Source organism: Excalfactoria chinensis, chromosome 8 (genome assembly GCF_039878825.1).
Source record: "Excalfactoria chinensis isolate bCotChi1 chromosome 8, bCotChi1.hap2, whole genome shotgun sequence".
Classification (NCBI taxonomy): domain Eukaryota; kingdom Metazoa; phylum Chordata; class Aves; order Galliformes; family Phasianidae; genus Excalfactoria; species Excalfactoria chinensis.
This window is the reverse complement of record NC_092832.1, coordinates 8,796,483-8,808,642: the sequence shown is the minus strand read 5'-3', so window position 1 is coordinate 8,808,642 and position 12,160 is coordinate 8,796,483. Positions and strand designations below refer to the sequence as shown.

The 12,160-nt window shown below is 39.2% G+C and overlaps 1 protein-coding gene across 1 annotated transcript in view; it reads left to right on the top strand.

The window, feature by feature from the left end:
- The window catches only part of COL24A1 (collagen type XXIV alpha 1 chain), a 110,318-nt gene extending 99,284 nt beyond the window's left edge, over positions 1 to 11,034 (top strand). The window contains exons 53-60 of the mRNA XM_072343519.1: positions 1,317 to 1,352; positions 5,845 to 5,880; positions 5,977 to 6,003; positions 6,935 to 7,000; positions 8,335 to 8,503; positions 9,184 to 9,293; positions 9,427 to 9,642; positions 9,829 to 11,034. Coding sequence (XP_072199620.1) covers positions 1,317 to 1,352; positions 5,845 to 5,880; positions 5,977 to 6,003; positions 6,935 to 7,000; positions 8,335 to 8,503; positions 9,184 to 9,293; positions 9,427 to 9,642; positions 9,829 to 9,975 — 807 coding nt within the window. The 3' untranslated portion in view covers positions 9,976 to 11,034. The remainder of the gene's footprint in view (positions 1 to 1,316; positions 1,353 to 5,844; positions 5,881 to 5,976; positions 6,004 to 6,934; positions 7,001 to 8,334; positions 8,504 to 9,183; positions 9,294 to 9,426; positions 9,643 to 9,828) is intronic.
- Positions 11,035 to 12,160: the final 1,126 nt, after the last annotated feature.

Genomic DNA, 12,160 nt, shown 5'->3' with positions numbered 1-12,160 from the left:
CATCCTCCCTGTGCAAGGGACAGAGCAGTGTTCTACAAAACCGCCTGCAGATCCACAGGTTCTGCTTACCATGTCCAAGGCACCCATCCCACCCATGGAAGATACAAAGAGAAGATTTTTTATACCTCCAAATTCCTGATCCATAGATCTTGGAGGCGATGTCAGGAGAATGTCTAAAAGTTGAAATAATAATCCTCAAAATGACAGGTGTGTATAATATTCCTATTGGAAAGGAGCTCTGTGGAGAAGAACTGTCTTGGTGGACAACAGGTTGGCCATGAGCCAGCAGTGTGCCTTAGGGCCAAGGAGGCCAGTGGTATCCTGAGATACATTAAAAAGAGCATGGCTCTGGATGTGGCCAGACTCTTTTCAGTGATGCCCAATGGCAGAGCAAAGGGCAATGAGCACAAACTGGAACATAGTAAGTTCCATACATGAAGAAATATAAAAAATGCTTCTTTGTTTTGAGGGTGGTAAAGTGCTGGAACAGGCTGCCTGGAGAGGTTGTGGAGTCTCCTTCTCTGGAGATATTCAAAATCAACCTGGATGCTTTCCTGTGCAGCCTGATGAAGAGAATCTGCTTTAGTAGGAGGTTGGACTAGATGATCTTTTGAGGTCCCTTCCAGCCATTACTATTCTGTGATTCCATGCTAAAATTGATATACATGACTATTTAAAAGTGAAAAAATAGAAGAAAGGATCATTCCTCTGCTAATTAGACTTTCCACCTGTTGGGAAAGGCAACACTTTAAGTCTTCCTGTCTTCATTTCACTACCACATAGGAGGAAAACAGTTCTATGTAAATGTAGAAAGTTTTTAATAGACTTCATATTGAATGTAACACAGAATAAGTGAAAAACTAGCTAAAAATGCCATGAAGACAGAGAAACAGTATGTAATCTGGCTGTGAGAGAAGAACTAATAAAAGTGGATATGTAACCAATGGATTTCTTCTGAGGCAGAGTGTACCAGGCTTGGCTCCCAGTTTGTAAGATGGTGAAACACTCATCTCCCACTACGATGGATCAGATTGGAGAGTACAGCCAACTGAGAGGGAGAACTCTGACAGTTAAAATTACTGAGAAAAAATTTATCTGCCCTCTGAGGAAAACAATCAGCTTTTCAAATATAGGAACTACAAGCTGTTTTCTAACAATTTATTTTTCTAATAGTGCAGAAAAATTAAAGCCCCAGAGCTGTAAATACTTCCACAGGTGGAATTTTTGTGGGAGCTGTATCAGTCTCACACACGCTGATTTGCTGAAGTCCTAGAAGTTAGAAAGCATGCTTGTTTAACAGCTTCTCTTTCTTACAGGGACCGAGAGGTGAAAAGGGCACAAGGGGTGAAATGGTAAGCTGAAACCACTTCTGTGCTTTCATTTGCTTGGCTGTGTGAAAAGTATTGCTGTGTGATGCTGAGTGCACTCCTGCCTGCTCTGCCAGCTGGAGGGCCCTGTTGTGCTGGGCAAAGCTCTGCCCTGAAGGCTAGGACCACAAGTCAAAAGCTCAACTTCTTGTGCAAGTAGGCGCCTGTGTCAAACAATGGTTCCTAGTCATATTAGCAGGCACGTATCCCACATCTGTTAGATCTAAACGCAAAATCTTCTGTCCCATTTCTTGTCAGCACTCCGGTGCCTCACAGCAGGGTGTGTGTACAGCACCACATCCATGCCTGCATGCTCTTGTATGGAGAGGAGAAGCCAGGAGCTGGAGGCTGGTGTCCATGTACTGCATGCTGGCTGTGGTTACAGCAGGCAGCGGTGATAGCTAATCAAGCTGTGCTCTCATTCTTCAGTAAGAGGAGTACATTAGTGTTTGTCCACTATTAAATGGTTTTATTTAACAATTGTGTCAGAGCTAGTAAAGCAACCAACTAATGATGACTACATGAAAAGCCAGCATCAGTTTATCTTATTTACAGCAAATGTGAATGCAGCTGTAGTTGATACGTATGGCATTAGCTTATATGACAATTGCTTCCTGATCCTGTAACTGGACACTGTAATATTGTTCCTGCTACTCTTACCCTGGCTTTCATCTCATCTCACAAAGGTCATTTAGTTTCACATTTTAATGGATTTTGGTTTTATTATCCCCCTACGTAAGGTTCCAACCTAACTGCTTTATTAAATTTTTGAAAAATAAATCATAAAAGCTCAAAGAATTAATGTTTCGAATGAAGCTTTTATGTATTTATCTCAAGAAGCTTTCCTCATTGATCCTAATGCAACAATTCCTATCTCAGAGTAAGCGGAAACTAGTCTCTCAGTTCTATTAACCATCTTAACTGTTTTTCATCTTTTATTTAAAGAATGCCTGCAACAGCATAGAGCTGGGAATGTGGGCACACACATGCACAAAAAGCAGTGAAAAAAACATCTTCTCTGTTAGTGGTGCTGCTCCTTAAGATATTATTACCTGAATTCCACTTTTAAGATTTTTTTTTTCTGAAGAAGGATGCTTAATTTTGAACTATACCAAGTGCAGCAGTTTACCCATTCTGAGAAGCAGTGAAATAACATCAAAATGGCAAAAGCAGTCATGGGAAGATTACCATTTTGGGGTGCCAATTTTTCTTATTTAAATAATTACTACATATTTTAAATAAACATTTTACTTTGCTTATTCAAAAGGTTCTGAAGGCATGTAAAGTATAGGCATCCCTGGGGCTGGTCATGTTTTCAGAGTTAAACATGACTATCAATACATGTGAAATCAGTGTTAGAAGAAGGATAGAGTTTTGCCCTTTAAACTTCTGTACGAGCATACAGGGTGGTTAAAGAATTAAAGAGCACACTGAAACTAACAGCTCTATTATCTGCTTTTGTTATCAACTGCAATTGTACTCAGTACACTGCAATCTTCTCACTTAAATTCTAGTGTGATCAAAGGGTAAATGAAGTGGATTTGTAAAGCTAATCCCATGCATTCCAATGAAACATTCTGCAATTAGCTTAATCCATAAAAAGTGTAATTCAGCCTTATTCTGCTCTGTAATAGAAAGAAAGAACATAACATCTTTACAGGATTTTTAACATGCTCTATACAGTTTGGATACATTCTAAAGACTTTTAAAAGTAATTGATATAGGTCCTTTTAGCTTCAGTGTATTCAGGAAATTTAACATCCCCCCCCCAAAGAAGTTTACTGCAGTTAAGAAATAGCATTCAATTTTTATCTTTTTTTTCCTAGATTGATTTTATTGGCAAGGTGACAGTGAATCAAGATAAGTCCCATTCCACTTTTGCAAGATCCCTTAAAATCACTGAAACAGTGCAGCTAGGGATTTTTAAATATTCAGTTCTGTGACAGAAGCCACCACAATTTTCATCTGTTCTAATCACAGAACTTTTGAAGTTTTAAAATTGTGACATATGCCAAGAATATAGAATATTAAGTGAAGTATTCAGTCATCTGGAAAATTCCCTGGAATTCCTAAATCTCAACACCCAGAGAACAAAGGCGTCTATTCATCAGAGAGCAGTGGTTACTTAGGGACAAACTGTTGAAGACTGTGCCTTGCTTGACCTGGTGTTTGCATAATCCAGTCATGAACCAAGATAAAGAAGTATGTCTTTACACTGTCAAATTTGTCTGTTAAGATTCTCTTTCACACTTCCATTTCATACCGAAGATACTTTAAGCACAAACAGAGTGAGCAGCTGTGCATCCACATGGCATTGAATGTATCCCACAGTGGTCCAACAGCACCTGAGCTGCTGATCTGATGGATTAAATGTGGAAGCCAGCTCTGTGACATCCAGTTTGTTTGTATCAGGCAAGGTCTACCACAAAATAGCGAAGTAGACATCATCTCTGTGAACTCAACTCCCATCTGTTTTGTAATAATGAGTAATAAAAATAGTATTTTATGCCTCTTTCATAGAATAGGATTTCAAAGGAAATTTCAGGCTGTGCAGTAATCAAAATCAGAGTAAAAAGAGAAGGTGAGGTACTTGCCACAGGACCTGAAGTGTTTTCTGTACTTCTGCATATGCTAAAGTGACTTATCCTTTGAAATCCATTCTCCGTAACTCATCGTGAATGCCTTTATAAAATAACAGTATGCACTCACCTACAAAATGACTTGAGTCCCTTCTACAGTTACAAGTGGATGAAACATAAGTAGCGTTGGAATGTATCAGTTTAAAAAATGACTTTTAGTCATTAAATTATGCCATTAAGTTTGTCTTACTTAAGCATCAGAAGACCATACCTCTAAATTCTCAGGAAAAGCTTGTTTCAGTTCTCACACAGAACATTCATAAAACATAGGGCTCAGCCTCTGGTTGGGATAACTCTAGTGCTGGGAATAGCATGACAGCACCAATCCAGCACCTGAACCCCTCTGGCATGAGAAGGGCAGGTGACGTGCAGGCACTTGTCACCTTGTGCAGCTGCAGAGGTCATCATGATCCCATCAGCTACACTTCCAGGTGGCTGCCATGTGCTTTATCTTATGAGCATGTGTAGAAATAGTAAGAAATGCAGCTGCTATTTTCTCAATAAAGATGAATTTGGAGCCCTAATAAATTACTGCTATTTGCTTTGAGGTCCTCTTTACTTAAATATGCATGAATTGATGTAAAATTGAATCCGTTCTCATCTGAGCCTTTTCCAGCTGGGTCAGCTGCAGCCCACGGTCAGCAGTTGTAGCTTACAGTGACTCACACAGATCTTGTGAAATCTCACAGCAGGAATGCTTCTTATTGCTATGTTAAGTGGTTTACGAGTTGATACCTCCTTGGCTAGACTAACCTCACAATATTTGCTGCATTACCATGTCAGATAACATTATTTCTCTTTTGGCAGAAACTTAATTCTGGCACGACTATGGTGACATGAGTGCTTTTGCTGGAACAGCTCATTGTGCTTGAATAATCGGTATAAGCAGCAGTAGCTAAGGAGTGCTTTGCTTGAATAAACTCGGATAGGTTAAATGGTTTTACTCATGCATAATGCAGATCTGCTCTGTGCCTTTCGTTCCTCTGTTTTGCTTGTAGTAAGTCACTGTCACCTACTCTTTTCCTTGTCACCATTATTGGTATTGTTTATGTTACAGCAGCTCCTAGAGGCTTTTTGTATATAGGGAATGAAGAAGGGAATTTAACAGAGACACAGGTATCGTTCTGTCTCAGTGTGGTTAGAAAGGCTCATTCAGATGAGAGAGACTGTCTTTGGAAGGGTATGTATGCAACCCTAAGGCAAAACTCAGGTTTAAGTCTATGAACTGTAGGCACTATGAGTTAGGGTCAATCAGCTGTCCTCTCCTCCCCATGTATCATCTTGCAAACTAAAATGATGGTCCATAAGGTCAGGAAAATGGGCGTAATGTCATAATATGGAGGAAGCCTGCAATATCTCTGTTAAACAATGAACCTAATACATTCTGCCTGAAAAGTAGCACTGCTGGTAAATGGAGCTGACAAATGCCTAGCAGATATTTGTGGAGACAAGCCTATCAGTCAGTTCTTTTTGACAGCCTATAACATTTATACAATTATTTTATGATCATTCATCCACCATAGTATTTGTATTAGCAACATGCACAGCATGCTGGTATGCTGTATGATACTTTATGTAGTCAAACTTCGGGTAAGAAAGACTTTTATACCGAGTTTTGGCAACTAGCCAACCCAGCAATACTCACGATAGTATTCTACATTCACAGAGCATGGTACTTTAAGAATATTAACAATTATTAACAGTTTTATCAAGGCCCGTACCACAAACCTCTTGATGTCTCTGTATGTATTGTGGCATTTCGTGATCGAAAAAATATATAATTACAAAAGCAGAGATGTTCAACTGTAACTGTTGCATTTTATCTCCATTTCTTCCAGGGACCCCAAGGACCTCAGGGCCAGACAGGGGCACCTGTAAGTGCGTTAAAAAAAAAGGCCTGTGTTTTTGCATTGCTATTGCTTTATATAAATGTATAAAGCATCTAATATGTGTTTTCTTCTATTTTCTAGGGGTCACCTGGGCCACCAGGACCAAGAGTAAGTACTGTAACTAACCTGACTACATACAGTCCTCAAACTGAAGCATCCTATACCCGCAGTGGTGTACATAATCTGAGAACAAGGGCCAACCACAAGACCTAGTTGTTTGCGTGGCTTCTTTCATTTAAAAATAAATAAACCTGGTGTCTGCTGTGTACATCTTGCGAGGTGTAGAGAATGAAGATACACAAGGGAATGGCCTCCTATTCCAAAGGCCACATTTAGGACAGCCTTCATATTTCATTTTTATGTTGTGCCTTGTGAAAACGACTTCAATCCATAGCAGCACAGACCCTGCAGTTACAGATCACCAGGTATTTCCAGAGCTCAGTTGTGATCCAGTCAAACTTTTTCACCTCAGGTTTCCTTTTCCTTCCTTGGCCGACAATCTGCAACTGTGGCAGTTTTGCTAGACAAAGACTTCTCAGCAGGAGTGATGTTTTCAGTTCTGTGACCTTTCTGCCACAAAAGTCAGATGTGAGAATATGGCATAAACTGCACCTACTTGACTAGATCAAACATTCTTTGTATGCTAATCTTGAAAGGCATAACACCTTTTCACACTTGTGCAGATTGTTTTTCTCAGCTGTACAAATTAAATGGCTGGGAGGGATTAAGTTGAGGCACTGATCTGTAACTATTATTGTAGCATATTTTTTTCCAGCTTCCAGCAGTATGGTCATTAAAATGGGGGTGGGGATGTGGATAAAAATCAAATAATGTTTTGTCGTGGTGAAAGCTTGTTTTCTTTGGGGATAAAAAGGCAAATTCTGTTTGAAAAATAAATGTTGTCTGTGAATTATTTTCTAAAATGGCAACATCATGATCATCTTTTATGTTCCTACAACAGTACTCAAAAATTTATCTCCTGCAATTTAGAATATTTCTGTTCACTTTGTATATTCTAAAATATGTTTTCTGTTTTCAGAAACTGGTGGACATCAATGCTGCTTTTCAGGCTTTGATTGCATCCAATGCTGCATTGCAGATGGAGGTAATGTATTACACCATATTTACTTTGTCATACAGGATATGCAATTATGCATAGCTTGCTCCAAAAGTAATGCATCCTATTCATTTCCATGGGAACTACAACAGATTCAAAGATCTGTTTGATACTATTTGACAGAGCAAATTCTCTGCTACTCAGTGCTATTTTTAACATGGTCAGCACCACATTGATTTGTGTGGATGAGCTGATTTTGCTCTTCATTTTGTGGTGTGACAGTTGTGTTTGACTGTCTAGAACATGGCTTGTCATTCACACTGCTGTTGCCACTGCTGAAACACACCGCTCACTGCCTCATGGTGCTGACATTCACTGTTTGATCTCCTTAAATGTTCAGCAAGTGGTGATGAATGTCAGCAGGTGCCATTTTTTCCACGTGGAGGAATTCCGTGACACCCCTTTGCTTCATCTGCACTTCCATGTCGGACCCCATGTTGTCAGACTTCCCCTCTGCTGCCATCTGTCACACACCAACAACATGTTATGAGATAATGGTGGGAGGGTTCAACCTCTACTGCCATACCACCATCTGCCTCTGGTGTCATGGGCCAACATAATAAAATAGGAGGCATTACTTTTGGAGCAGCCCTACTACAAACAGTATTTGTGGACAAAGCAGGGCTTATTTGAAGAAACTTAATTTAAAGCAAATCACAGACTGCAAGTAATTATTGAAAAACATAGTTAAATATGCAAAGATATGTAAGATAACATTTAAATGAAATTTAGGAGAACAGCAGTATTTCTATGTTTTTATCACTATTAACAGAGACTAAAATGTATCAGCTGTCACAAATAGGGGACCATAACTGTTCAGCTACAGATAATAGTGACATTTGGGACTTGATCCAAAAAGTACTGACACACATTCTTAACTGTACGCAGGAGTGTGGTCTCATTGATGGCAAGAAAATTCTTACATGTGTGAAGTCAAGCATATTTTCATATAATCTCTAGATTAAGTCTAAGAATAGATTTCACTACTCAAAATCTGAAACTGCTACATTTACTGTAAAAATGCGCTAACTTTTTTCCTTTTTTCTTTTTCTCCCATATCCAATATTTCTGTCAACATGTCATACTGATATATTTGCATGATCTTAAACTATCTGTAACTTCACTGGCTCTGATAATTTTAATGAAACACACTAATGTTTTTTTTTATTGGGATATGTTATTCCCATCATGTTTTATATGGCTGATCGCATGAATTATAAACGCTTCTCTCTGGCTCTTCAATGGCCATTGGATGTTTACTGCATGTACTGCTGTTGTCTTTCTTTCTCTGTGGTAACACATCTGCTAATGGCCCCTGGCAGAGATACCAGAATACTGAAGTAACTTTACTAGATCACAATACAGAGATATACAAAACGCTGCACTACCTTAGCAATTTACTGCACAGCATCAAGAACCCCCTTGGCACACGGGATAACCCAGCACGCATCTGCAGGGACTTGCTCAGCTGTGAGCGCAAAGTATCTGATGGTAAGTGTCTGCTTTCATCAAGGCTTCCACGTGTTGCTCCCACGTGATACTTCCTATATCCATATTTTGGTGTATATATATATATATATAAATATATATATAATTATATTCTGTTGCAGTTTGTCGCAGCTATCTTTATTTTATCTTTTCTGTATGATAAAATTTCTGGATTTTAACATATGTAGCTAGCTAGTATTATATAGATATCAGAGATTATACACAGAAGTAAAGAAGTGGCCAGAAATTTTCAAACTGAATCCCATTTTGTGATCGGAAGTTTCCCAAATATCTATAGTTGGTCAGAAATGATTTTTGTGTGGATCAGATCCCGGATTTCTAATAAGAAAATAGTGTGCCACAGACCACCCCAGTCAGATATCAGTCAGCTGATATTTTAGCGGATGTCAAATTAATGGTTCAAACTAAAATAATTATTTGAGCGTGTAATGTCAATACTGTGACATAATTCACTTTCTGAGCAGTGAATAGACTTGCTCAGCATCCGTTGTTAGTAGAATTATGGAAGTGGAAAGACTTCCATGTTCCCTTTCATCCATTTCCCAGTGAAACTATGATAATAACAAACCTAATACTTGCCAAGAATTATGAATATTTTAGTAAATTGCTTAGTAACATTTGTATTTTGGTTTCATTTTCTCTCTGGGATACTGCACTAATAGGAAAGTACTGGATTGACCCCAACATTGGCTGTCCTTCTGATGCCATTGAGGTTTTCTGCAACTTCACTGCGGGTGGTCAGACATGTTTAACACCACCATCTGTGACAAAGGTACACACAGCATCCTGAGGGAGTCTTTCTGCTACTTCCATGTGTAAACAGTGCACGCACCTATGCATGTCATTTGGCGCTGCTGTGAACATTCAGTGTGTTAGAATAACAGCAAATTTCTTTTCAAACTTAGCTGGAGTTTGGCATTGGAAAAGTGCAGATGAACTTTCTTCATTTACTGAGCTCAGAAGCAACCCACAGTATCACAGTTCACTGCCTGAACACACCGGTATGGGGATTAAGTGAGGCAGGAGGCCAGAAGACATCTGTTAGCTTCAGAGGTTGGAATGGACAAGTGTTCAAAGCCAATTCACTACTTGAACCAAAGGTGCTTGTGGATGAATGCATAGTAAGTACTTCTTAACACTGTGATACTACATGGAAGAAATAGCATTTGTTGAGTTACTTGGTTTCTTTACAAGCTGCTGGAAGAAATGCTTACGTACACTTCTCTCGCCCTTTAAGCACAACTTCCCTTTGTGTTTTGAATCTCATCTTTGGTGTGAATTTAATGTTCTGCCTCTGTGTGTTGCAGATTCAGGATGGCAGCTGGCACAAGACACAGTTCTTTTTTCACACTCAGGACACCAACCAGCTTCCAGTTGTTCAAGTTCATACTCTTCCTCATCTCAAACCAGGACAGCAGCACTTCATAGAAAGTGGCTCGGTGTGCTTCCTTTGAGTATGCTTCCTTTGTATCCTGGTTCTTTTGCACCAGTGCAGGACTGCTGCAGAGTGAATGTGAGAGAAACGAATGAGGCAAAATTGCTCTCAAACTGAAGAACTGTTTTGAACGTTGTTGGTTAAAGAACCTCAGGAAGGAGAAATGACATTTAAAAACAGAAAAGAAAGTAAAGACTACAGCAATTTTCCTGAAGTATTTAAATCTCTTTTTAATACTGGTTGGTGCTTTCTTGCATAATTTCCAGGAACCGAATATCTGAGCATGGAATTTTTCAGGACCTCTGGTGTTCCTGACAACCTGTATGACAGCACTGCAATAGAACACCCAGAGGAAAGCTGGAAACATACAATACCAAGGAGCAATACTGGCTAATGCTCCTAAATGTGCAATAGCTATAGCTGAAAAGTGAACTATGCCACAATACAATAAGTCATCTTTTTTCTCGTAATCCTATGATAGTCCTTTGTGGACACACACATCTTAACAGATGACACGCTACCTCTTACGTGTTCCCTGTCCGTGTTGCCTTGGTGCTCTTTGTAACGCAAGGTGCTGGTGGCCTTAACAGAGATTATGTGAGTCCGTTTTTATCTTTCAGACTGTATGTGCTGGTTACATCAGGATCTGTCTCTGTTATAGAGTTACTTATTTTAAACCATTGGTCACATATTTCACTACAACTAGAACATTATTTATGTGGATTTCTTGTTTAAGATATTTTTGCGTACTGTTGTGGAAATGGCAGATGAGACAGCGCGTTGTATATAATGCATATAGTCAAAACAGTTAGCTTTACAGACATTGCAAACAACAGCCCGTGGTAGAAGAGCTACCTACAGTAGTGTTCAGTTTTTTCAATTAACTTTTTTGAATGACAAAGGCATCTTAAGATGATATATTGTGTATATATTTGTAACTTGTTAAATCTCCTAAAGCGCGTCTTTCGAAAGGGCGCTGTTAAGTTATAATCAGCATTTCACCCACTTAGACATGTCATGTTGTAATATTATTAGATCATTTCAGTTCCCTTAAATTAAACCTAAAATGTTCAACCATCTTCTTCTGTGAAAGAAAAGAAAAGAAAAGAAAAGAAAAGAAAAGAAAAGAAAAGAAAAGAAAAGAAAAGAAAAGAAAAGAAAAGAAAAGAAAAGAAAAGAAAAGAAAAGAAAAGAAAAGAAAAGAAAAGAAAAGAAAAGAAAAGAAAAGAAAAGAAAAGAAAAGAAAAGAAAGCATTTTACCATTAAGGAAAGCACTCTTTATAAAGATATCCCTCAAAATATTATCAATTGAAAACCTGCTGAGTATTTCATGAACTGGGGAGCAGAGAAGCATTCAAACAACTTGTTTAACTGCCTCGATCCATAGGAAGTCATAACTTAAAATATAATAAAATAAGATTCCACACCAGTTTGTCTTTATTGTTCTGTTTTGTGTTGTATAGTTCATTCTCAGCAATGAGGAAAGGTGGCCGTGCTTCATTTAGCAAGGGGAGCTGAGTCATGGAGTATTGCAGGAGTGATGGTAGTCACTTCTACACGGTAAGGTAGATTCACGCCCTGTGCTTTCTGTTAAACCATTGGGTTTGTTCCCTGTTGAGGAAATCTGACCTGCAAATGAAGATTATGGAATGGTACAAGCTCAGAGAATGTTTCTTTCTCTGTTGTTTTTGCATTCTTACAGTTGTTACTCTCTGACAGCTTGTTCTTAGTTTGGCTTTGGAGCTGACATTGTGATAAATGGGTTTACTGAGCTTCTAAGAACATCATCTCTTAGAAAATGCTCTGCTTCACAGCTGTTTTTCAGACCCATGGCCTTTCTTTTGGAAACCTTTCTTAGGGAAATTCTTCATAGCCCGCGTTTATGGTTGTTGTTTAGATAGTCTGTGAGAGGAAACAAAACAATTTTATAAACGAGCAGCCTAAAGTATTATTGCATTTACAATAAAAACGCAACTGCCGTGCAGACAGCACCACGGCTGGGACACGCACAGGCAGCACTGTGCCTCGGCGCCAGAAGCAGCGCGCAGAACCCTTTCATCTCTTCCTTTCACCGCTGTTCTTCGCAGTTAAAAGCTTGCAACCAAAGCGCAGGAGAAGCGAGTTATTCCAGCGGTGGGGGTGCAAAGGGGAGGAGGTGCGACCGCTCGGGAGGGCGCCGGGCTCCGCAAGCAGGAGGCAGCGCT